This window comes from Trichosurus vulpecula, chromosome 1 (assembly GCF_011100635.1).
Source record: "Trichosurus vulpecula isolate mTriVul1 chromosome 1, mTriVul1.pri, whole genome shotgun sequence".
Taxonomy (NCBI): Eukaryota; Metazoa; Chordata; class Mammalia; order Diprotodontia; family Phalangeridae; genus Trichosurus; species Trichosurus vulpecula.
The window spans coordinates 58,802,830-58,829,510 of NC_050573.1; the positions used below are offsets into that span (position 1 = coordinate 58,802,830).

Genomic DNA, 26,681 nt, shown 5'->3' on the forward strand with positions numbered 1-26,681 from the left:
TCCGCTTTGTCCGTGTTCGTCGCCAGGGGCCACAATAAAGTTTTGCCGCAGAACCCGTCCCCGCGGCGCGCAATAAAGTTTTGTTGATGGCTGAGTTGCGTGCACCACCCCTACCCACGCTGGTTTCTTCCTGGATTTCTAGAGACCCGGATGTATAGGAATTCTGGGTGGGACGAATTAAATTCTAGCCCTCCGCCCTTTAGCGCGCTCTAGGGAAGGAAGGCTCAAGGCGGCGGCCGGCCCCTCAAGGGGCGGGGCGCGACAGTCACCTACCTGCCCCTGAGCAGTCAATAAAGTTTGCGAGGGTTCCCCGCCGCGCGCGTGCGCAGATCGAAGCTGCCGCGGCGGTGCGCATGCGTGGAGGGGCTGTACGACGACCTGGCGGCGGAGATAACGGCGGAACGGCTCGTGGCGCCGGGCCTGACCGGAGCTTGGGGTTTCTGTGAGGAGGCCGGTAAGGAGACGGGAACGGACACCTTGAGGTTCGGGGTGGGGGTGGGGGGCCGCGACGAGGAGGAGGGACTCGGCCCGGGAGGGAGGGGAGGAGGAGGAAGAGGAGAAAACGGCAACGAGGCCTGAGGCCTGGGTTCTGTAGTGCGAGTCGAGGGTCGCGCCGGAGGTAGGGGGCGGGGGCGCGCCCGGGCCCGGGTCAGATGGAGCGCGGAGGGGGCGGGGGCGCGCACCGAGCAGGGAAGAGTAGGGAGAGGGGCGGGCACAGCGGGTTGAGATTGCGCGGGTAGGGGCGAGCCCGCGGGTGGGGCTCTCTGCTGAAGTGCGGTGGAGAGGGGCAGCCTGGTAAAGGTCTCAAGTGCATCCTAGAGCTTGGGCCGGGCTGGTGGGAGGCGATGGCCACCTGATGGCCCCCACTGTTAATGGACTTCTCATTGTTTGTGGACTTCCCTTCCTGGAGACTAACTTAAATTTGCTTTTTAAGTCTTTTGCATTTAATTTTATGTATTCGAGTCATCCTAGTACTATGCAAGTTCCTTGAGGGTCATTTTTCCTTTTGTGTTCTCAGCACTTTGCACATAGAAAAAGCTTAATAAATACTGATTGAATTTCCCTTTTCTCCACCTCACCAAGTCCATTTTAATAGCTTCTTACAGCGCAGGTCTGGTCATGTCATCACTCACTTAAGAAGGGGGCCTCACTCTGCCTGTCCAGTCTCATTCATCACTCCCCTTCCTGAACTCCGTGGTCCTTCTCGCTCTTCCTCGTGTGTAATGCCTTCATGCCTGAAGTGCACCCGCACCTACCTCATTCAACCGAAACTGCTCTCTAGAAAGTGAGGTGGCACAAGGGATAGCGCGCAGGACGCTGGAAATTGGGAAGACCCGATTCAAGCCTAACCATAGGTTCTTAATAGCTACAAGTACAAGTTACTTAATCTCTGCCCGGTTTACTGGGAATTATAATACTGCCCACCTCCCAGGATCGATTCAAAGGTAAAATAAGGTACTCCTAAAGCACCTTTGCAAATCTTCAAGCTGTATATAAATGCTAGTCAGCTATATCAGTAATTATTTCTTAATTGTAGAATCTAATGGCTTTTTCTCAGTCCCCATCCGTCTTGACCTCTCTGTAGCCTTTGACAAACTTTCTTCTTCTTGATATTCCTCTCTAGATTTCTGTCACTTTACTCTGTCCTGGTTCTCCTACTCTCCTGTGTGACTACTCCTCAGTCTCCTTTGCTGAATCTTTGTTTAGCTCATGCCCTCCAACCCAGGAAGTCCTTTGAGGCTCTGCTGGGCCCTCTTCTCTTCTTTCTCTGTACCATTTCATCAGCTCCTAGGTATTCAGTTATCATCTCTCTGAAGATGACTCTTAGATCTACTTAACCCTGCTCTACCTTCTTTTCTATCTTCCAAACTGAGATCTCTAACTGCCAATTAGACATCTCAAACTTAGACGTCTTAAACTCAACATGTCCAAACTTAACTCATCATCTTTCCTCTAAAACCTTCATCCTTTCTAAACTTCCCTGTCAAGGACACAGCTGTCTTTCCCAGTCACCTAGGCTTGCAACCTAGCTGTCCTTCTTGACTTCTCTCCCCCCCACCCCCAATAATTTGTTGCCAAGACCTGTCAGTTTTACCTTTGTAACATGTCTCATGTAAACCCCTTTCTCCCCTTTGACACTGCTACTACCACTTTGGTCTAGGCCCTCATCACTTCGCCTGGGCTATCGCAATAGCCTCTTCAGTCTCTTGTGTCAAGTCTCTTCCCAAACCAATCTAAACTCTGCTAAGCTGCCAAAGCAGTCTTCCTAAAGTGCAGGTGTGACTAAGTCATTCCCCTATTCATAAACTCCAGTGGCTCCCTACCCCCTCCAAGATCTAATGTAAAAGCCTGTGTGTGGCATTCGTAACCTGACCACCTTCTGCCTTCCTAGTGTTCTTAAACCATACAAACCCTGACATAACCTACATTCTAGTTAACACTGGCCACGTTGCTGTTCCTTGAATAAGAAAACCTGTGTCCCAGCTCTGGGTATTTTTTCTGACTGTCCCCTGTGCCAAGATTATCCTTCCTCCTCTACCTCCTGCCTTCCTTCAGGTCTCAGCTAAAATGCCACTACTGAAAGAAGCTTTTCCTCATCCCCTTTAATGCCTTCCTTCTGTTGGTTTTCTCAAATTTATCTTCTATGTCTTGTTTATGCATAGTTGTTTGCTTGTTGTCCCCCTTTTAGATTGTGAACTCCTTGAGAACACTAGGCTTTTTTTGCTGTTGGTTAGCAAAACAAAGCACTTAGCAAAGCAGAACACTTAGTACTGTGCCTGGCACTTAGTTAATGAATGCTTTGTTGACTGACTTCTTTCAATCCTTTATTTCCTTCAAGATTCAGCTCCAGTATCACCACCTTCTCCATGAAACCTTTCCTAATTCCCCTCTGGGCTCAGTGCCCTCCCTACCTTGCTTTTATTTTATATGTAGTCTTTATATATTTACATGTGACATGTTGCCTCCCCTTAGAGAGTGTGGATTGTTTCCTTTGTATGCCAGCACGTGCCTCAGTGCCTGGCTCATACGTAGTAGATTGCATATTAAATGCTTGTCAATTCTTTAATCTACAAGATTAAAGATCGTAGGTTGAGTTCCTTAAGTTCACCTCCTACATGAAACCTTCCTAGATTCCCACACTGATCTCTTCCTCTCAGAACTCTTACTAACAGATCCTAGAAGCCCTGACCCCAAGTCAGATGACCACGCTTTTGTTGGGCCCCTTAACTTAGTGTTAAGTGGTGGCATTGTGGTCATCATGATAGGAATGTGATTTTCACACAGAATTTCAGTCAGAGGGAATCTTGGGGCCCACAGTTTTGCTTGAAGACATGGGGAAAGGAGAGAACTACTTCTGAAGGTACCTGACTCTGCTTTGGGAACAGCTCTGATACATTGTGAGCCAGAATCTGTTTCGTTATTTCCATTCCCCGTTCTACCCTCTGGGACCAAACAGAATGAATCTACTTCCTCTTTGTTGTAATACACTTTAAGATATTTCAGGGCAGTCATTCTATTTCCCCCTAAATTTTTTCTTTTCCAGGTTAAATGTTCCCATATCCTTTAACCAATCCTTATAGGCCCTTCACCACCCTAGATTCCTTCCCTTTCCACCAAATTTGGCAATTAATAGATCATTGATAACTTTGGAGAAAGCAGAAGGGAAAATAAAGTATGGCAAGTGACTTTATCATAGGATCATCAAGCCAGAAGAAACCTCCAATGTCTGATTGTGTTGTTCCTCTATGAACTGACCATGTCTACCCAGTAAGCTCCAGTGGCTCCTTTACCTCTGAGATAAAATAGAAACTCCTCCATTTGGCCTTTAAAAGTCTTTGTAACCTGGCCTCAACCTGCTTTTCTATATAGAGTATATGTTAGTCCCTTTCCATACTCTGTCTTAGCCACACTGAAAATTTTTTTTTATGTATTTCATATATAACATTTCATCTTTTAGTTCCTCAAATGTTTGTCTTTCTACATCTCTACTTTTTCAAATCCTTAATTTCCTTCAAAGCTCTGCTCAAGTGTCACCTTCTGTGACACCTTCCTTGATTCTCCCCACACACCCCCAGCTGCTAGTGCCCTCCCTATAAAAAATTATCTTGTATATATGCATTTTGTATTTTTAAGTGGAGAGACGGTGTGTCATGGAACATAGAGAACTTCAAAAGCAGGAACTTCAAGCTTCTCCTCTGCCACATATTAATTTCTCTGTCTCTGTGGTGTGTCAGCCTTCGTATTGGTAGAGAATGCAGATTTTTCCCTGGTGAAATCATAGGTTCGATAAAAATGAATGTAAGTGATATATAGACCCGTGTGTATGTATGTGTATATTTTGTATGTACTTGGAGTCTATAAGTTTTCCCTGTCAAAATGTGAGCTCTTTGAGCTCAAGAGCAGTTTCTTTTCCTTTGTTTTGCCAACACCTAGCTTGGCACATAGTAGGTGCTTACTACATGCCTATTGCCTGCTTGATCAATACTAGTTCTTTGTGAACTTCAAAGCACCACAGTAATATTAGTCCTTAGATACAGGGTGTCCTACAAAGTGTTAGTGCCACTGAAAGCTTTAATAGTTTACAATGCCACTAAGACTTTTGGGATACCCTGTATTTGGTAATGAAATATACACCATTTAAGATTTAAAACAACAACAACAAACTTATATCAAGTCCAACCTTTATTTGGGGCTCTCTGATTGAGAACTTTTTGTATTGTGTCACCATAGTACTCCAGTGGAATATGGTCATTTTTCATTTTATCTTACAGGTCCAGTCTCTATCCGTTTACAATACCTGGCACATTACAAGTGCTAATAAATTTTTTGCTGAATGAATGAAACAATTTAGGGCCCAGGCATCAAGCCACTAGCGCTCTCTTCAGGGCCTCAGACCCCAGGCCTGCCCAGGACCCAGATGCATGCTCCACATGCGGTATATCTTATGGTACATGTCATTCCCTGCTGTGTTGGGATAAAGAGGAATTGGCATGTTATGTGAATTTAGTCAGTCCTCTGTATGACCTGATCACCAGATACTTACTGACTTTCAAATATCCAGTCTGGCTTATCTTTCTGCTAGCTCAGCTCCTCCCCACTGTTTGAGAGAAAACAGATTGACCTAGCTCTGTATTATCTGAGAGTTGAGGCCCTATCCAGAGATATTTCTCCATGGAACATCATGCCCCTAAGCCAGGTTCCCACTGCTGCTCACCCTACACTCTGCCTCCCCTTTAAGCTTTGCTTTGTTGTCTTCACCCATTAGTAAGCTCCTTGAGGGCAGGGATCATCTTATTTGTTTTATCCACCAGCACTTAGCACAGTGCCTGGCACGTGGTAGGTTCTTAATAAATGTTGAATTAAACATTTCTTCTCTCCAGCAAACTTCTCCTCACCTTGGTATAACCCCTTTTCTGCAGCTACCATATTTATGCCATCTCAAATGAGACTTTACCTCCCTTTTATCCTGCCCTGAAACTTCTCCTTCCTCTAGCAGTAGACACTGCCCATCTTTCATCTCTGTCAGTGAATGGCTTTACCGTCTACCTTTCTGAGACAACTGAGGCCATCCGTCTCTTCCTTTCCACATTTTAAAGTCTTGTTAAGTCATTTCTTGTTCTCTCTTCCTTGCTCCAGTCCTCTAGGATGAGATGATCATTTCCCTTGCTAAGGCTAGCCATTTTACTTGATCCCATATTCTCCTGTCATGTCTGGGATCTTATAGATCAGTCATGGGAATGCAGTGGTAAAGGGGAACTTACATTCTCATTGGGGGAGATAGCACATAAAGGAGGGCTCATCTCACGTTCATGTTCAGTTCAAGGCAGATGGAGAGGCTGGTGCTTCTTAGATTCTGGCAGGGAAAGTAACAAGGCAGATGTTAGTCAGTGAGCACTTACTCAGCACCTGGCATGTACCAGGCACTGGGTGAAGTGCTGGGGATACCAAGAAGGGCAGGAAACAATCCCTGCCTTTGAGGAGCTCACAGTCTAATGGGGAAACAACATGCAAAGAATTCTGTAGAAACAAGACACACACAGGATAAATTAGAGGTAATCAACAGAGGAAAGAGACTAGAGTGGCAGTAAGGGGATTGGGAAAGACTTGAAGGGGACTTTAGTTACGACTTGAAAGAAGCCAGGAAAACATGGAGATGGGGTGGGAGAGCATTCCAGGAATTCGAGACAGCCTGTAAAAACACCAGTAGTTAGAGATGGAGTGTCATGTTTGAGGAGCTTGGAAGCCAGTCTCACTAGATTGTAGAATGTGCTTTAAGGTGGGGGGAGGAGACTAAAAGGGCCAGGTTATGGAAGGCTTATAAGCCAAGTAGAGGATTTCATATGTGATCCTGGAAGCAATAGGGAGCCATTGGAATTGATTGAATGGGGCAATGGAGTATGGGTGTGGGTGGTAACAGTCAAAGTTGCACTTAGGGCAGATCAGTCTGTCAGCCCCCCGTGTTCCTCTCTTCTTTAATCTCTCCTTATCAACCCGCTTCTTCCCTATTGTGTATAAACCTGCCCAGATCTCCCGCTTCACTTGACCCTGTTCTCATGCTCTATCTCTTTACCAGTTCACAAGCAAATTCCCAGAAAAAAACCATCTATACTTGGTGCCTTCACTTCCTCACCTCCCACTTCTCAGCCTATTCTAATCTGACTTCTGACTCCACCGCTTGACTGAAACTGCTCTGTCCAAGGTTACCGGTTATCTCTCAACTGCTAAACCCAGTAGCCTTTTCTAAGTCCTCATCCTGTTTGACCTTTCCACGGCTCTTGACACTGTTGACCATCCCTTTCTCTTGAATAGTCTTTTTTTTTTGCATCATCCTATCCAGATTTTTCTCCTGCTAGTATGACTTCTTTCCCAATTTCCTTTGCTAGATTATCATCTAACTCCTCCCCCCAAAATTTGGGTGTTCCCCGAGATTCTATCCTGGGCCACTTTTCTTCTCTCTCTTTTTTTCTGTGTGCATCAGCTTGCAAGGATTTCCCCATGTTTGTAATGTATTTCCCCTTTACCTCCACTTCTTAGAATCCCTAATTTCCATCCAGATTCAGCTCAGGCACCAATAAAGCCATTCCTCATTTTTCCAGCTGCTCTTGCTTTCTCCCTCCCATTTACTTATGTGTACATTTTGTGTGTACATCACCAACTGCCTATTAAATTTTCACCCAAGCATCTTATTGTTTAATTCAGCTGCTCCAAAATAAAATTATCTTTCTTCTAAATTTGTTCCTCTTCTCCTTCGTGCCCTTTTTTTCTGTCGTGAGAACTCTCAGTCTTCTAGACATCTAGGTTTACACCCTCAGTCACCTTTGACTTTTCTTTCTACGATACTCCCTTCCCCTCATTCAGTCGCCAAGTATTTCTTTCAGTCTTTTTCCCTTCCCCAGATGGCTCTTAGGCTAGTCCTTTTTACTTAGACCATTTTAGTAGCATTCTCATTGGTCTCCTTGCTTTTCTATGCTTTCTCCTTTTTTGTCTATGTTCTGCACAGCTGCTGAAACCAACTTTCTAAGGGACACATCTATGTCATTCCTTTGCTCAGAAAATCTTCAGTGGCTTTCTGTTGCTTTCAGGATAAACTGGAAACAGCCTGGCATTTAAACTCCTACATAAACTATTTCAACCTCCCTCTTTTAGCTTCAAGTCATATCATTCTTCTCCACAATTTGGTTTCAGCCAGGCAGGTCGTTTTAGGTGGTGCCTAGAGTTCAGGACTTGGAGTCAGGAAAACCTGAGGCCAAATCCTGCCTCTTTCACACCTTAAACTGTTGTGGCTCTGTTTATTTGTCTGTAAAATAGGAATGATAATAGCACCTCCCTCCCTAGGAGTGGTTAGTTAATATATGAATTTTAGCTGTCACCATGTCTGCCTTTACAGTAGCTGTTCTCCATGCCTGTTATACACTTCCTGCAAGACACAGGTACCCCTTCTTCTGTGGAGACTCCCTTCCTTTATTTCCTTTGCCACCACTCCCTTACTCCCACTTTTAGTGCTTTTGCCCTCTCTTAAACGAGATATTTTACTTAATGCTGTTATACCAAGAGCGAGTGAGACACGCCACAGAATATAAGTTTTAAATGGAGAATTTATTAGCTGGCGGCCATTCAGGATTCCACCCAAATCAAATGGCCCTGAATTGGGGTGAAGAAGTAGTTTATATAGAAAATACAGGGTACAGTGGTTAATTATCTCTTGGAATTCACAGGCCAGGTCACAGGGTGGTGGGTGGTCAGCAACAAAGGTCCTGACAGATCAAAAGATTCTGACAGGTTATCCTTAAGTGGGATAATCTTATTGACATTCCTTGGTGGAGTCAAGGAGCCCCAGGGACATTTGCTAAATGCCAAAAGTCTGAGTCCATTCTTTCTTATGCAAACTGGGGTTCTCTCAGGGGTCTCCTTAGCAATAACTGATTTTTCCAGTACCACAATGCTTATATATATTTTATTCCCTATCCCCTGCCAAGAATGTCATCTCCTTGAGATCAGGGATTGTGTTATATTTTTATATCCAGAGCACAGAGTAAGCATGTAATAAATATTTGAATTGAATTTAGCAACTTAAATGCTGGATGGAAGGGAGGCCTGATTATGACAAAACATGGCCTTAATGAAGTGGGGTGGGTAGCACATAAAGAGGGTGGGGGAGGGGAGATAGCTAAAAAGTTACTTAGCAGTACAGATCATAGATGGTAAGCACCTTGTACAAGAAGTCAGAGGAAGGAGTGTGTGTTGGTAAGCAAAATAGGCTCCTTAGCACTTAGTTCAACAAGTGCCCTTGAATAGTTTGGTTTTTGTTCCCTTTGAGTAATTCATTGAGCCTTACTAGGTGCTGAGCCCCAGGCCCAAACCCCTATTAGGTGTAAAACCTTAGTGGGTGTGGATTGGGTGGGGCTAACTCCAGGGAGGGCCTAGTTTACATGTCTGGGAGAGCAGAGGCTTTTAAGTCCCCCTCTCTGTGACGGTTGTGGGTGAGTCGCTTGTGTTTTCACCCCTGATGCTGAAAAAGATATAAAAACCAGGGGCTGGCTGTTCTTTGGAGCTCATTCCCGAAGCAGTAGTGGCTCGAGACTCTGGGCCAGCCCTTGTTCTGAGTTCCCAGGCTGAACCTAGATGTTGGTAACTATGAATCTGTATTGGATCTGTCTGTTGATGTTTGTACTTTGTTTGTAATTTGCTCTGAAGTTCAGAGTGCTGGCTTTTTTTCCCTGAACTAAGTGACTGATATTTGTATGCTGAATTAAAGTAAGCTTGTCAACCCCTTCACCTTGCTTTCCTTAGTTAAGCAGATCAAAAGAACCTGTGCTGTTGGCAGCTTTCTGGGTGCTGGCTGTGGGTGGATCTTACACCCCCACAGAAGCTGCTAGCCGGATTGTGGAAACAGAGTGAGACCAGGCTTCACAGAAGGAGGTGAGTTATATGGGTGAAATTTTCTATCAGCTTAGTAAGTTTGAGCCTGTTGTTGGGGGATATTTGGAGAATTTACACGAGGGAAGCGATATAGTCATATTATCAGGAGTGGAAGATGGCAGACTCAGGTTAGGTTTAGAGGAGCTGTTTATGAGCAGGACTCCATTTCTCCCCTCGTGATTGATAGCTTTTGCCGTTGGGGTATTTGCCATAGGAATACTTGCCATTGGGGTACTGTGTTGTAATCCAAAACTGATATGAGGAGTATTTGTCAAGTTTCTGAAATTTTGTTTTACAGATTGCTTTCCTCAGTGCACTGAAATACAAAGACCATCACCATGGATTTTCAGCATCGTCCTGGGGGAAAGACTGGGAGCGGTGGGGTGGCTTCATCTTCTGAGAGCAACCGAGATAGAAGGGAACGACTCAGACAACTAGCTCTTGAAACAATCGATATCAACAAGGTAAAATTCAGTTATCTCTTAAAGGAAGCCATCTGGCCGCCTTGGTTGTTAGAGCTTGATACATTATTTCAGATGGGTGGGTTTGAGCTCTCCCCGGGCCATCTGCATTTGTCTTGATATCTATTTTATATCTCTCTACTGGACCCAGAAGGCTCCTGAGGAGAAAGTATGGCTGGTGACTTTGCATAGCCCTCCCTTGCTTAAATCCAGTTTATTTGCATGTCAGGGCATCACCTCTCCTGATTCATGGTCCTCTTTGAGAACAAGAGACAAATAACAACATAGAACTCTTCAATTACGCACCTCTCACCCCCTCCTTGTACTCTGCATTTTGAGAAGTAGCATGTTATATTAGAAAGCTGATAGGACTAGGGGTCAGGAGAGTTCTGGTTCCAGCTTTGTCACTCGTCTTGGACAAGTTGATCTCTTTCTCTTCTCAGTTTTCTTCAGCCATAAAATGAGTGGCTTTGACAAGATTATCCACTAAAGTTTTTTTCAAATCCCTAAAATTGTATGACCCTATTGATTGCAATGAAAGAACTGAAGTAAAGGTTAGGAACAGGACAGACAACATCTTAAGCCTTTTAATAATGAAATATAAGTTCTAGCAAAATGCCGATATAATATTGAAGAAAAGGACATCAGGGTTGAATTGTTTTCCTTTGTTTTAGGTCCATGGCAACCTCAGTAGTAGCACATGACAGTTTCCTCTCCATATTCACTCCATTTTACTATGTCTCTCAATGTCTGCCACTGATGTGGCCTGTTATGTTCTTATGAGACTTCAGGATACTTGGGTCCTGAAGTGTGAATGCAAATCACACTGCCTTTTCAGATGTGATCGCCACTCCTCTAAAATAGAGGAAATATTGCCTTATCCTCCCAAGGGTGGGGCAAGATAGTCTCTTACTTCTCCTTCAGTTCCAAAATTTATGGTTCTTTGATATCTTTTTTTATGAAAGCATGCTTCCTAATACCTCTGTAGCTTTCCAAGAATAGCAGTCAACCTAGTAATCTTTATTTTCCCTTAATAGAATGAACTACCCCTCACTGTACACCAAAGCCTCCCTTCCCTTTTCCATCTCTCAGATGTAAGGTGCTTGAGAATAGGAACTGGTTTGGGTTTTTGTTTTGTTTTTTTTTTGCAGGGGACAGGAGGTGGTCTTTGTGCCCTCAGCCCTTAGCAAAGTTCCATGCTTCAAAATAAAAAAAAAAAAACAGACTTGATTGAATTGACTCTTAAGAAGTTTTTGGTTTAACTAATTCTCATCCTCCTTGGCCACATTCATCTCTCTTTTTGACAAGAGAGGGAAGTGGCCATCCCTAGGAATTAGAAAAATTCTCTTGTTAAAGCCAAAAAGAGGAACTCTGTCTGCCTACCTCTCCTCCTTTAAACTGTACAAGTCTTTGAGGTCACAGTGGCTCGTGCTCACACACCAGAGAGAGAGAGTGAGAGTGTGAGAGTGTGTGTGTTCATCTGTGTGTGTGTCCAGTGACCCCATTAAGAGATATCTCACACATCCAAAGAAATAATACATGAATCTTAGTTCTGAGTGCCTAGTAAAAGAAAGACATTCCCTATAGTTTCCACTTTGTAAGGGCTGTGTTATTTCAGGCAGGAAGTTGAACAAAGACAATAGTAAGACCAAGAGAAACCAGCCTCTTTTGGTCACAGGCTACTGCTTTATTTGCCCCAGAATAACCCTTCTGAATATAATCAGGGATGTTATTGTGTCTGTGGTTTTCATTTCACTGACATGAATCACCTTTTTTCCTTTCTAGGATCCATACTTTATGAAGAACCATTTGGGTTCCTATGAATGCAAACTCTGCTTAACACTTCATAACAATGAGGTGAGTTACGATGATTTTGTGTTTTGAGTGTGACAGTTTCCCTGTCGGAGGCAGCTAGGTGCTAGAGTGCTAGGCTTGGAATCAGAAAGGTTCATCTTTCAGAGTTCAAATCTGGCCTTAGACACTACTCATAATGATCTGGAGAAAGAAATGGCAAACCCCTCCAGTGTCTTTGCCAAGAAAACTCCAAATAGGGTCATGAAGAGTCAGATACAACAAACTACTGAACCACAAAACCAATTGAGGACAATAGTACCTGTAGTGCTATGCTGCCTTTAACCTTTGAGAGTTTTTTCTATGATCAGAAGTAGATGAGAATTCCTGGGGGGTTCATGAGAAGGCAGCTTCTGAATACTAAAGATGAAACCTGGGCAGACATTCCTCACAGACTAGAGTAAGAACATCATCTCTCTCATCTCACTCAAGAAACTAGTCTGCAAAGTGCTCATGAGTATTCCAGGATTCGCTGAAGCTAGCTAGCCAGTATTTGTGAGCTGACCGATGGGTCTTAGAAGGCTGCAAAACATGAGGTGACATAAATAAAAACTGTTCCTCCCTCCTGTTAGACCCATTTAGTTCTAAATGGAAAAATCAAAGCATCTTCCTTAAAAAAATACTAGAATTAGATAATCTGGTGGCCAATGCAGTTGATGTCCAAAATAAACTCAGCAGGTTAGAATGATAGATTGAATCTATTAATATAAAATGTAATAGGGTTAAATATAAAGTCTTGTGCTTTGGTTCAGAAAATCAGTTGTACAGGTAAAGGATAGGAGATGTGACTCAATAGTTTCATGTGGAGTTTTATGGAGCTGAAATTTTCATAAAGCAGCAATGTGTTTTGGCACCTAAAAAAAGCTGATGTGGTTCTAGGCTGTGTTCATAGCAAGTTAATATCTGAGTGATGGTCATGGAGCACTGTCCTCTCCAGAGCCTGTCTGTAGTATTGTATCCTGCTCTGGACAGGTACCAGGTGAAGCAGAGGAAGGCATCCAGGATTAAGAGGAGGAAGACTGGACAACAGGCCACAGATAGACTACATTAGTTAAAGGAACTAAAGACCCCCTAGCTAGAGGAAGTAGGGGGTGGGAGGAGGGTGATATGTGCATAATCTCTAAGTATTAGAAAAATTGTCAGTTGAAAAAGGAATTAAATTTGTTCAGCTGGACCTTGGAGGACAGACCTCAGTAGGACTGGTGAGCAAAATTTAAAAGGGTGGTAGGTTTCAGCCCATTGTAAGAAATCTATCTTAATAGAGCTCTTCAGTAAGGTCTGGGTTTCGTTAGCAGAGAGGGCATCTTTTGTCACCAGAGGTCTTTCAGCAGAGGCTGAAAGGCATATTGTAAACAAGATTCACACTTGAGCTAGCAGTTGAATTACTAAGATCCCATTCTCTTGGTCTTGATTCACAAAACTTACTATAATTTAACTTAACCCTAATTTCTTTTGTGTGTTTTCCCCCCAGGGAAGCTACTTAGCGCATACTCAAGGAAAAAAGCATCAAACAAATTTGTAAGTATTTAAAATAAGAACCTTTAGGGACCTGATGTTGAATTACTTGTACTTTACCTGCTGACTATCTTCTTTTAAGTCCCAGCTAAAATTCCATCTTTTAGAAGAAGTCTTTCCCAGCACCTCTTAATTCTAGTGCTTTCCCTCTTTTAATTATTTCCTTTTTATCCTGGATATAGCTTGTTTGTAGTACGTACTGGTTTGCTAATTGTTTCATCTATCCCTGAGTTAGCTCCTTGAGGGCAGGAACTGCCTTTTGCCTCTTCTTGTATCCCCCTAGCTTTAGTAAGGTGTAGGCACTTAATAAATGTTTATTGACTGGCTGACTTTCACCACATCTCTTTCAGCTTGGTTATTTAGTATTCAGAGTGCTGTTAGGAAGCACACTCTGCTTTATTTAAGGCATTGTTTGTTGAATTAAAGCATTCATGGGGTTCTGTGAAAAAGAAAAATAGCTACAGATAAACAGCAGCAAAAGTTTATTCTTGTGGTCAGTCAGTATGAAAAAAATGGAAAATTAGTTGGAAATTAGACTCAGTTGGTCATAGAATTTCTTATTGGTCTAGAACAGGGGCTAGCAAACTATAGGACTACTGAGAATGGTTTTTACATTTTAAATAAAGTTTTATTGCAATTAAAAATGTGAAAACCGTTTTTCATACAAAACTGCTCTCAAGGAATAGTTTACTGACTCCCGCTCTAGAAGCAGTCATTATTTGTCTCCAGTAATGTCTCATGTCAAACAGTTTGTCTCAATCAAAATATGTACAAGTAATGAGATGTCTATTTTTACTCTTAATGTTGTGTGGTAATTTTTTTGTTATATTAAAAAAAAACATTTTTTTTTGCATATCCATTACAGATAATTGGGGAAAGTGAGGATAATAAAGAGTCACAAGAAAGCAAAAATGTTAATTGTCTGGTAGTGAAACAGATATCCATGGACATAACTTGAGTGCCAAATTTCAAAGTATTGGAGAAATACAAAAGTAATGTTAATTGTCTCCAATTTAGGTTTATTTATTTTTTAAAAAGTAAATTCTTATTGATATAGCTTACTTTTATATCACCTACAGTTCCCGAAGTATCCCTTCCCCACTTCTTGCCACCCCCCCCCCCCCCCATCCCAGAGAGTTGTTTCTTAAAATAAAGAAGGAAAAAAGAGGAAGAAAAAAATTGAGCAAAACTAATCAACATAAGGAAAAAGTTGTCTGGGGTTTTGTGCAGGGTTCAGGTCTCCTGGTCCCCTGTACCAGGGGGCTGGGGAGGAGATGTCTTAGATTGCTTCTTTGGGGTCAAGCTTGGCTATTAGATTTGCACAGCATTTCAGTTGTGTTCTTTCCAATTATATAGTACTTATCCTTGGACCTGTTGTTTTCCTGGTTCTGCTTTCTTTACTTGGAATCAATTTACATTTTACCAAGTTTCTCTTATATATTCATCACAGTCATTTCTTACTCATTCACACACCACAGTCCAGTTAGCTGTGCCCCAGTTGATCATCTTCTTTCTCCTTGTTCTCAGTTCTTTGTGCTTGGCATGGTGGCACATACATGGGAACAAAGGAAGTGCCCATAGACCGGCTGAACAGGCTGTAGGACATGAAGGAGGAAACCTTACTGTGCCTTAACAGTTCAGAGAAGCATGGGCTGACTTTGAATGGATGGAAAAGGAAGTCAGCAGTCAGATTTACTTTGAAATAGTTACATCAAGTTGATCTGATATGTTATGTAGCCAACTTTTAAAAAAAAGTTCTTTGGTTCTAGCAAAATTACAAAGAAATTTATAAATAAAAAAGTAAATTCAAAAACAGCTTTTTAAAAAAGTGAAACTATGATGAACTAAACCAAGCCAGAATGCTGTTTATGTAAGTCAAAAGGGAAATGAAAATTTTCTGAATCATCTTGAAAGATGAAGTAACATGTTCAGTGTTACAGTTAAAATATACTTACTGGTCATACTAGTCACGTCCTTTTCACTAAGTTGCTTATAATTTGTCTAAACCTAGAAAAAAATAAACTGAAAATAAAGGTTGGGTTTTTTTTTAAAGGCTAGGGCTTAAAATTTTTAAAGTTATTGTTCGTATGTTATTTAGTACAATAGTACCACAAATTATAGTAATGAGCATTTAAAAATCATTTTAAGAGGTTATAGTCAGCAAGCATTTATTAAGTGCTTACTATGTGCCAGGCATGTGTGATATGTGATGGGGAGTGAAGAGAAAGACAAAACAGTCTCAGGCTTCCAGGGGCTTACATTCTTCCGAAGGACAACTTGCAAACAACCATGTCCAAACAAGATATGGACAAAGTAAATTGGAGATAATCTTAGTGGCAAGGCACTAGCATTAAGTGGAACCAGAAAGACTTTTGCAAAAAGTATGAATTTAGGTGAGACATGAAGGAAGCTGGAGAGCTCGGAGGCACAGGTGAAGAAGTAGAAAATTCCTGGCATGGAGGACAGCCAGTGGAAATACATGGAGTCCAGAAGTGTCTTGTGCAGGAGATAGGAGTGAGGCCAGTATCACTGGATGGGATTTCATATAAGGGAGCAGGAGTAAAGTGTAAGAAGACAAGAAAGGAGGAGAGGGGCCAGATTATGAAGGGCTTTGAATGCCTAACAGATTTTATATTTGATCCTGGACTTAATAGGGAGCCACTGCAGTTTATTGAGTAGGGGAATGACATAGTCAGACCTGCGCTTTAGGAAGACCATTTTGATAGCTGAGTGGATGATAAGCCTGGGAGATGCTTGTGGTAGGGAGACTACCCAGCAGGCTATTACAATAGGCCAGGGAGGGGATGATGAGGGTCTATAGAGTGGTATCAGTGGCAGAAGAGAGAAGGGAGGGTTCATAAGATATATTACAAACATAAAATTGACAGCCTTTGGCCACATATTGGATATGAGGGCAAAAGGCAGTGAGGAGTTAAAGATGACACCTAGATTGTGAGCTGGGGTGACCGGGAGGATGGTGGGACCCTTGACGGTAACAGGGAAGTTAGGAGGAGGGGAGGGTTTGGGAATAAAGATAATGAGTTCAATTTTGGACACATTGAGTTTAAAACATCTGGAAAGATGTCCAAGGGACAGTTTGGGATGTGGGACAAGAGACTAGGATAGAGGTTAAGACTTGGTAAATAGATCTGAAAATCGTCTTCATAGAGTTGATAATTTAACCCATAGGAACTGAAATCCCCAAATGAAATAGTATGGCGGGAGAGGAGATGAGGGCCTAGGACAGAGCCTTGGGGGACACCCATGGGTCCAAGGGTTCCCCTGAATTTTGTTTAAAGAGTTTCTGCTACTGTTACAAAAAGTTTGAGAACCATTGCTTGAAGGTATATGTCAGAATGTTGTTTGAAGCCAGCTGAGTCCAATGTCTACATTGTTAAAATTCTTGACCCTCTACCCAAGCTGTCCATGCATCCACAAGCAAAGGGACTGGTTTATATGAGTGGAAGCAGCAGGCATGTGTTGAATCTCTTCTGCTTGCAAAGCATTGGAGAAGATCCCGGAGTTCAGAGCTGTCACAGTTGGGGGCTCCATTTTGATTGTCATAACTTAGGATTCTGAGGTGAGGAAGCAGGATAGAATGTCTCAGAGGCAGCCGTGACAATTTGGAAAGAAGATTCATGGCCTTGCCACTGATTAGCTCTGTGACCTTGGAGAGCTATAGCCACCTTAGCATAATGCCCACCTGTCAGGATTGCCAAGGCAGTCACTTGGTTAGCTGCTCCATAAACGTGAGTGGTTGTTGCTATCCTTTATGTAGGTAAAGATTTACACTTCACACAACTCTTTCCTGTGTATTTGTGGTATGGTGAGAAGAGAGCCAGATGGTAAAGCCAGAGAACCTGGCTCTGTTACTTGAGCAAGTTATTGAATCTCTTTTCCAAACCAATGAAGGATTTGGAGCTAGATGATATCTGAACTTCTTCCAGTTCTCATTCAGTCCTTTCTTCTCATTCCGTCCTTATCATACCCCTTCAAGGCAGGCGAAACAAGTTAGATTATTGTAGTTTCTGGGTGAGGTGAAATGAGATGCCCATGGATGATAAATTTAGAGCTGGGGACGGGGATGGGGGCGGTAGGGGGGGTGGTGGTGGTGGTGGTCATAGATTGAGAAAGTGACAGAGTCAAACTAGAACTCAGACCTCCTACCCCCTAATCCAGTACCCTTTTCAACAACAATGAGGGAATTTCCCCTTAAGATAACTTAGAGAGACAGCAAGACACTAACACTTTGTGGTTGACTTTAGGGCTCGGAGAGCTGCAAAAGAAGCCAAGGAGGCTCCAGCCCAGCCGGCCCCAGAGAAAGTCAAAGTGGAAGTGAAGAAGTTTGTAAAAATTGGCCGTCCTGGCTACAAAGGTATGTGACTCGGGACTCCCTCTGGCAAACCGGACTTGTAGTACAGTACAGCAGGTGGTCTCCACAGCTGCTCTCTGAATTATAAATAAGCTTTTTAGCTACTGTAATCAGTGACCCTGAAACCCTCCCTGAACCTATAGAAAGACTGTTCATCTCTGGAATTCATACCAGGAATCAGTCAACTCCCCAGAATCTCCTCCTAGCTCTTTCTATGGACCTTTCTGTCACACTTGATAACTGTCTTCCTCTCCTTTGTGAGGTGTTCAGAATTGTTGGCAGTGTGTCTGACCTGGTCGTGTTTAATCCTGCCTTGTAAAGTTCCCTTTGGTTGACAGGAATGCTTCTAAGGGGAAAAGCGTTCCATTCCTTTTCTTTTAAAGTGAGGGTTTTGCCAACCATCCCAGGCTAATGAAAGGCACTAGAGTAACAAACCTTAATACCCTTCCTCCTTCTCTGCCTCTCTGTCTTGTCTGGGATTTTTACCTTCTAGCATAGGACTTCCAGGCCCCTTATAATAGCATGCCATTTGCTATTACTGCCTACATTTTCCCAAAGAGGACCACATTCAATGTAGAAGTACTGAGCCTTCCTCTCTTTTTTTATTGTTGTTTATTTCAGAGAAAGTTGCTCCCAGGGGAAGTCTGTAGATAGGCTGAGCTGCTTTATGGAGCCAGTAGCCAAAAGCCAAAAACCCTTTGAGCCAGCAGGCCCTTTGGAACTGGCAGCCCAGAAGGCATCCTAACAGTCGAGTCAGTTTCACCTTCTCTTAAGCAAGCCTGATTCAAAGCCTGGCCCACAGAGCCCAGCAGTGTGGAGAAGGTGCTCATCTTTGTGGAAGGGCTCTCGGCTTCGTGGCAGGGTTTGTTGTTATTCTAGCGCTAGGTCGCTTTTATGTATTTAGATGGATTTTATTGTCATTTTTAGAAATAGCTTCACTCCAGCAAACTGTTATTGACCACCCCAGTGTGCAGAGCACTGTGGAAGGAGGGATAAGACAAACACAGGTAACTCTAATACACAGGATTGCATAGGCTTTAGAGAGGTACAGAGGGGTGAGTTTTTACTGTGAGGGGTCTTGGAAAGTGGGAGGTGGCATTTTAATTGGGCTTCAGATCATGGGTAGAAATTCAACAAGATGGTAGGGGAAGAAGGGCAGTTTAGGTATTAGGGATGGCATAAATAATGGCAGGAAAGTGCCAATATTTGAGGGGCTGAGTAGAGGGCTGTGAAGTTGACCTGAGACTGGACTACCCAGGTAGAAGTAACATGAATTAAAGTTGTAATGAGGGTCTTAACTTTCCTTGTCAGACACTAGGGAGCTACAGACAGTGTTTGAGCAGAGGAGTAACATGACCAGAATCATGCTTAAGAAGGATTATTGCATCACTCTCATTTCCCTTCCCAATTTTTCCTCTACTTCTCTTACTTGATTTTCCAAATCCTTTTTGGGCTGTTCTGTGGCCTGGGACCAATTCCTATTTTTCTTGGAGGCTTTGGAAGCTTCGACTTTGTTGTCTTCTTCTGAGTGTATGTTTTGATCTTCCTTGTCACCATAGTAACTTTGTATGGTCAGAATTTTTTTTCTGTTGCTTGTTCATATTCCCAGGCTGTTACTTGACTTTTAAGTCTTTGTTAAAGTAGGTCTCAGCTTCCATGGTGGAGGGGGCATTGTCCCAAGCTTCAGGGGTTTTGTGCAGCTGTTTTCAGAGGTACTTCCAAGGGCCTGTAAGTTTTCAGGTTTTCCAAGGTGATAGGATCTAAGGAGAGGTGTGTACTCCCCTCCTGGTCTGTACTCTGATCTGTAAGTGACCACAAGCACTCTTTAATGCCCTGGAACTGTGAGGAGGGACCCCCTCCGTGGTGGTGGCAAGCACTGCTATGCTAGTGCTCCTCCTCTCCCTGGGACTGCCACCTGGGACTGTGACCCAGATCTGAGTATAGGCAAAGCAGCAGAGTCCTGTCTCAGTGCTAGTAAAAGGACCCCTGTAATCTCCTTTTGACCAGTGGTGGGTTGAGAACTCCAGAAGCAGCTGCTGCCACTGCTGATTTGGTGGCTCCCAAGGCCTGCTCCTGGCTTGCTGGGGCTGGTGCTGTGTTCCACTCTCACTCAGGTGCTACAGACCTTTCTTGCCAACCTTCTGAGTTATCTTTGGCATCTGTGAACTGAGAAGTCTGGAAACTGGCACTGCTGCCAGTCATCCAGCGGCCCCGAGGTCCACTCCTGGTTTGCCGGGGCTGGGTCTACTCTGGCATACGTGGCCTCCATTGGACCGTGCTCCCCCGTCATCGTGGTGCAGCAGACCTTTCCTGCCAACCTTCCAAATTGTCTTGGGCTGGAAATTTGTTTCACTCTCCTTTTTGTGGTTTCTGTTGCTTTAGAATGTGTTCAGAGTCATTTTTACAGGGCTTTGGAGGAGAGCTCAAGCGAGTCCCTGCCTTCACTCTGCCATCTTGGCTCCACCTCCCTCAAGAGACTTGTGTTGGGAGGGAGGGGAGCTTTTGAGCTCAGGTGCCCTGTTTGTTTATCTCCGTGTCCTCACCGGCACTTAGCAACAGCTTTTCAGGAATAGGATCAAAGGGTCATGAGGTGCAGTAAAGGCCATTGGGTGCAAGGCCCTCGTTTTGTGGAGGAGATTCTGAGGACCGGCATGCTGGAATAATGTCTCTGAGGTTACACAGGCGGCCAGGATTTGAACTCGGGTCTTCTTGACTGGAAATCCATTTCCACTGTACTTCACTGTCTTTTACATGTAGTGCAAAGCGAAGTACACTTACAGTAAATATTATTATTGTTTTGTCTACTTTCAAGATGCAGTTAATTAAATTTGGCCTTTTTTGGTATTTAAAATTTAATTAAAATGTTTTTCAATTAACAAAAATCTTTTCTCCTCCACTCTTCCCCCTACCATTGGGGAAAAAAGCCAAAGGTGAAGAATCCTTGTAACATATGCATAGTCAAGCAAAAGTCACTCCCCCATTGGTCATGCCCCAGAAATCTGTGATTCAGTCTGTGCCCGAGTCTCTCATCATGGATCAGAGGACTTCTCTCAGAGTCCAGCATCTGCTTTATCCGCTCTTATCAGCCTGCACTTGTGGCCATCCCCATTCACCTAGGCACTGTGTATTTTTGTCCTGTGTGTGAAATGGTAGATGAATGTGCCACTCTCCACAGGGGCCGCATGAGGGTCTGAATTTCTGGAGGAATGTAGACAGCTTGGCCCTCCCTGGCTCTACAGGTGTGAAACGTAGAGGTGGCCAGCCTGGCAGGGATGCTTGAGTCTCTGCCCCCTGAATTGTTCAGCAGGCATTGCTCCACTTTGTGCTTCATTAGTCTAGTGCTAGACACTGTAGAGAACACAGAAGAAGATGCTGTCCTTGTCCGCAGGTTTCTTATGGTCCGTGCAGGAAAATAGTGTAGGACATGCTGTGAGTGGTATACTTGGCATACCCAGGATGGCTGCTAGTGCAGGTTCTTAGATCTGCTTTACTAAGGAAAAATAGCTGTTTCAGAAGTCAACAGTCTTACTTTAATTAAACATACATATATCATTCACTTAATTCAGGGGAAAAAGTCAGCACCCTGAACTTCAGAGCAAATACAAACAGAAAAAATAACACGAATCAACAGGCAGGCTTCTGTCTGACTATAGCAATATATGCAGTTACCAGAGAAAGAAGCTCCAACATCTGAGTTTTCAAAGGGGCGGGGGTGGGGGGGGGGTGGGGGGTGAGGAGCTACTTAATGGCTACCCAGAGCCCTCCTGTCTGGCCAAATCACAGGAGCACTTCCAATGAGTGAGCCCCAAAGCTTCAGAGTATATATACTTTTTCCAATCAAGGACTCTTGATCCAGTCAAAGACTCCTGATTCAAACAAAGGCAAGACTCAGTCAAAGGCACCTGATTGCCTTAGTGCTGAGAAGTACTCCAAAAGAAAAAATAGCAAAAAGTCCCACTTTGCTTGCCATTATTACACTTGGAGAAGAGGAAGGTTGGGGGAAGCTGAGGAAGGTTGGGGGAGGCTGAAGTTGTTGGGTGGGCTTTGTGAAAAAGGCCAGATGTGGGCTTCATTGAGTGACCAATCATTTCTTTGTCTATGTCAGTGACCAAACAACGGGACACGGAGATGGGCCAGCAGAGCCTCCTCTTCCAGGTAAGGAGACCACCTCCCCACATCCCACTACCCTTTGTGAATAGTCATGTTCCCTGTGTGTGAATTCTCAGAAGAAAGGTCTCTTTTCCTTAAGAACTCTGATTGGTCCACATGATCAGAGTTCATAAGAGGCCAAAGGATCACATGCGATCCTACCACTCTGTGTTGTACTGTTCTAGCTGAGTGTTCCCATTTCCCAGGTATCCCCCTTGGTAGAAAGTTGACCAAGAAAAGTGAAATGCTATCCGTGCCTTTTATGTCTTGACCTTTTCCCTTCCTCCTGTTACGTTAACCACACGGTACTTAACTGTGCTCTTTGACCTGTCACTGCAGATTGACTATCCTGAGATCGCTGAGAGCATCATGCCACGCCACCGGTTCATGTCTGCGTATGAGCAGAGGATTGAACCCCCAGACAGACGCTGGCAGTATCTTTTGATGGCAGCTGAGCCCTATGAAACCATTGCTTTCAAGGTAACGTAGGAAAGAGCTGAGAGGTTGGGCTTCTTTCCCTTTCCCTCTCCCAACTTTGTGCTTCCCACCAAGTCACTGTGTCCTTCCCCTAGAACAGCTTCTCCGGTGTGTTTTGAGCCTGCTCTATGCCTAACACTGTTTTGGGGCTGGAGATGCAGTACAGGGGCAGTTGCTGTAAATCTGATGATTGTAAGTGAGAGCATTTATCCCTACTCTCAAAAACTGAATCCACTGGAGGATACCAGCAGTATGAGAGAAAATGCTGTAAGACAGCAAAGGGCTGGTAGATTTAAAGCTGACACGATCCCTTACACATTCCAGATCTATCCATCCAGCCCAGGTTGTCTTCTGAGCTCCAGTCACACATCCCCCACTGCCTGTCGTACACATTAAACTAGATATCCCACCATCCTTAACTCAGCATATCCAAAGCAAAACCCATCATCTTTCCCTCCAAACTTCCCCATTCTGATGAGACCCACTCCTCACAGTCACCCTGGTTCCTAACTTCCATGTCCTCTTTGATGTTTCACTCTCACCCTACAATCTGTTGGCATTGTCCTTTCTACCTTCAACTCATGTCTCTTTCCTTTGCACCAACTGACCTTATCCCTGGAATGCTCTCTCTTCTCATAAGCCTTAGTTCAACTACCTCCTGCCAGAGGCCTTTCTCAGTCCCCTCCCTCTAAGATCATCTTTCACATATTCTGTACATATCTTCTCTGTACCTGTTTATTGACATATTGTGTGTGTTGTTTCCCCTTCCCCACTTCTAACTTGCATTATAATGTAGGTTCCTTGAAGGCAAGAACTGTTTTTGCCCTTCTTTGTATCTGTAGAGTTTTACCACCTCGCCTTTTAGATAGTGGGGGCTTAACTGGCTGATCACTATTGAGACCTTTGGCTCCTTGGGGGGACGTTATTGGATCCCCTAAGTTGCACTTGTGCGGTCTCAAAAGATACTGAACCCTCATAGCGATACCACCATCACCCCCTTCCTCTGCTCCGCCTCAGCCCTTTCCTCCCTGTTTTTAACATCTTAATATCAGCATGCCTGGAGGGGGCGGAAACAGAAATCTCAGAGGTTATCGCTCAGCTCTCCCTATCTGATGTCTTTCTTTTTGCTCAGGTGCCAAGTAGAGAGATTGACAAAGCCGAGGGGAAGTTTTGGACCCACTGGAACAGAGAAACCAAGCAGGTAACCAGTAATTCCTTGCCTATAAGATGAGGGAATTGACCTAGATAATTTTTTGAGATCTTCTGTATCTCTGAACTTGTGTAATTTGGGGGTCCCTGTAACCGCTGGGGAGCGAGTAACTTCACAGACAGGGGAGTGGTCCTTTTGGTTATAGGTGGACTGTACCCCCGGGGTGGGCATTTTCAAGCCTCTAGGCATTACCAAATCAGAGCTGCTTTTTATCGTGAGACTAAATGTTGACCCATCAAGAGTGAAGGCTTTTCTGGCTAAGATTCCCACTCATAACCACAAGTTTCCTCCTCAGTCTGAACCCACCATGAGCTGGAGATCTTGCTTGGTGCCAAAGCTCAGCAGCACAGGTGAAGATTGTAGAGGGGGCTGGGTCACATCTGGGTTGGTCACAGCGTCTCCTGGACGTTTGCTTCCTGCACCAGATCGCAGAGCATTTTGGAGAGGCCTGAGCGCCTGCTTTAAGGGGAGGAAGGAGCTCCAAGCCAAGTTTATCCAAGTTCCCCGCTGTAGGATAGGAGAGTCAACTTGGGGGCCTCTGCCTGCTGTAATGGCTTCTTCATCTCTCTCTTTCCTTTTAGTTTTTTCTCCAGTTCCATTTTAAGATGGAGAAGCCTCCTGCTCCTCCAGCCCTCCCTGCTGGGCCTCCCGGAGTGAAGCGGCCCCCACCCCCGCTGATGAATGGTTTGCCACCTCGACCACCTCTGCCAGAGTCCTTGCCGCCACCACCTCCAGGTGGCATGCCTCTGCCACCCATGCCTCCCAGTGGGCCTGCACCCCCAGGCCCTCCTGGGCCTCCTCAGATGCCCCCTCCTGCACCTGGAGTTCATCCCCCTGCTCCTGGGGTTCATCCTCCAGCTCCTGGGGTTCACCCTCCAGCTCCTGGGGTTCACCCCCCTACTCCTGGGGTTCATCCTCCAGCTCCCGGGGTACACCCCCCGGCTCCTGGAGTACACCCTCCCGCTCCTGGGGTACACCCTCCTGCTCCTGGAGTGCATCCTCCAGCTCCTGGGGTACATCCCCCAGCACCTGGGGTTCATCCCCAGGCTCCAGGAGTTCACCCTCCAGCACCTGGGGTGCATCCCCCAGCTCCAGGGGTACACCCCCCAGCACCCGGGGTTCACCCTCAGGCTCCAGGAGTACATCCCCAAGCACCTGGGGTTCACCCTCAGGCTCCAGGAGTACATCCCCAAGCACCTGGGGTTCACCCTCAGGCTCCTGGGGTACACCCACAAGCACCTGGAGTTCACCCCCAGGCTCCTGGGGTTCACCCACAAGCTCCTGGAGTTCACCCACAGGCTCCTGGGGTTCACCCACAAGCTCCTGGGGTTCACCCACAAGCTCCTGGAGTTCACCCACAAGCTCCTGGGGTTCACCCACAAGCTCCTGGGGTTCACCCACAAGCTCCTGGAGTTCACCCACAAGCTCCTGGGGTACACCCCCAGGCTCCGGGGGTTCATCCTCAGGCTCCAGGGGTTCATCCTCAGGCTCCGGGGGTTCATCCTCAGGCTCCAGGGGTTCATCCTCAAGCTCCAGGGGTTCACCCCCAAGCCCCAGGTGTACACCCCCCAAACCCAGGAGTACATCCTCCGACTCCTATGCCCCCAATGTTGCGGCCTCCTCTTCCCTCGGAAGGACCTGGAAACATTCCTCCTCCTCCACCAACCAATTGAAAAGCTTTTCCTCCTCCCCTGCCAAGTTGGTTTTTACTTACATTGCATCATTCCCCCAAAGACGAGTATTGGTGTTTTTTTTTGTGCAGAGGTTTGAACTCTGTCCTCAAAGTTGATTAAATAGGTTTCTACCTTGTTTACATTGAATGGAGTGATGTGGAATAGTGTCATTAAGCTGTTGTAGAGTCCTGATGAGAAGTCACTTGGAAGTAACCAGCCTCTTCACCCCCTTTCCCTAGTTACTATATATGTGGGGTCTAAGAAGAAAACTGCCGATTGCTTAGTGACTGGCTGGTGCAGAAGTCCCTGAGAAACATGTTGGCTTGTGGTGCAACCCTTGTCCCTCCACTCGTTTGAGTAGATGGGCTCTGACACCCTCCCAAGGCCTGTCAGGAGTTCTGTCTAGCAGACATGGCCATGATCTCCCAGAATTGGGCCCTGTGCACACTGCTCCTCGTTAACGCTTGAGTTTGTCACAGAATGTCTGAATCCAATCTTTAATAGACATAGGTTCCCAGCTCTAGGTCTTTTCTTGAACCTTAGGGGAAGGAGGTAGGTTTGTCTGTGAAGACATCTGATTAGGGCCCGAGTTAGACTGCAGACACTTAGTGCTCTTTAAGGCCAGTTTTTAAGAGTCACTTTATATTCCTGTGGCATTGTCAGTTTGAGCTTGATACTAATGAAGCCAAGGTCATTCAGTCATTCCAAGTACTCAGCCCCCAACCCCAGGCAGGTATTTCACAAATGTATGCCCAGGTAACCTGGTATGTGGGTGATTTAGTGGAACCCTTCCAGCTTCCCCATGCAGCTGTCACCAGCCCATGTTCTACAAAGAAAAATGAGAGATTGCACTTCCACTTCTCCCCCCCAGCCTAGACTTAATAGTTATAGTATTATATTTCTCTATGCAGTTATATGTGGGTGGTCAATTACTTTTAAAGAACATTGACTACATATGGTACAGCCAGCCTTGTATTAGGTACCATGGGGAAACAGAGGAAGAGACAGTCCGTCCTCTAAGGAAATTAGTTGGGAAGGTGAGATAGATACACAACAATGAGAGGCTAACCAGCATCTGGTTACAGCTTTGTCGGCAGTTGGAAGGGACCTCAAAGGTTCTAGCCTGTATCTGACCAAGAACCCCTTTTATAACATTCTTAAGTATCTAAAAGACTCTCAAGTTGTAGTTGCATCGCCTCTGCTTGGAGACCTTTGATGATAAATGCTTTAACACCTGTACCAACCTCCTCCGTTTTGGGACATGCCTAATGATTTTTCCTTAGCCCCTGAGATCTGCCTGTGAGCCACGCTGCTTCGAGGCCTGCCCTCGTGTCTTCATCCAGCCTGTGTTAGTGAAGGGGATGTTTTCCAACCCAAATGTAAAATTTTACTTTCATTACTATTAAATTTCAGCTTACTCAGTTGTACCAGAATTCTGTCTCAAATCGGCCCTTCCTTTTGACCCATGGAGATCTTTTTGGATCCTGATTCTCATCCAGTATGTTAATGTTCCCTACCAACTTTGTGTCATTTGCACATTTAACAAGTATGCC

The 26,681-nt window shown here is 44.7% G+C and overlaps 1 protein-coding gene across 1 annotated transcript; it reads left to right on the plus strand.

The window, feature by feature from the left end:
- The first annotated feature begins 206 nt into the window (after window positions 1-206).
- Window positions 207-26,561, plus strand: SF3A2 (splicing factor 3a subunit 2). Its single transcript, XM_036741569.1, has 10 exons — window positions 207-454; window positions 9,292-9,420; window positions 9,719-9,884; window positions 11,667-11,738; window positions 13,204-13,250; window positions 17,513-17,622; window positions 21,725-21,774; window positions 22,108-22,248; window positions 23,378-23,446; window positions 24,037-26,561. The coding sequence occupies exons 3-10, from the start codon at window positions 9,759-9,761 to the stop codon at window positions 25,126-25,128; spliced, it is 1,707 nt and encodes a 568-aa protein (XP_036597464.1). The 5' UTR covers window positions 207-454; window positions 9,292-9,420; window positions 9,719-9,758; the 3' UTR covers window positions 25,129-26,561.
- Window positions 26,562-26,681: the final 120 nt, after the last annotated feature.

Coding starts and splice junctions, on each gene's coding strand:
- SF3A2 (XM_036741569.1), top strand. CDS start 9,759: ATGGATTTTCAGCATCGTCCTGGGGGAAAGACTGGGAGCGGTGGGGTG. Junction 17,623..21,724: donor TGGCCGTCCTGGCTACAAAG/GTATGTGACTCG, acceptor TGTCTATGTCAG/TGACCAAACAACGGGACACG. Junction 22,249..23,377: donor ATGAAACCATTGCTTTCAAG/GTAACGTAGGAA, acceptor CTTTTTGCTCAG/GTGCCAAGTAGAGAGATTGA.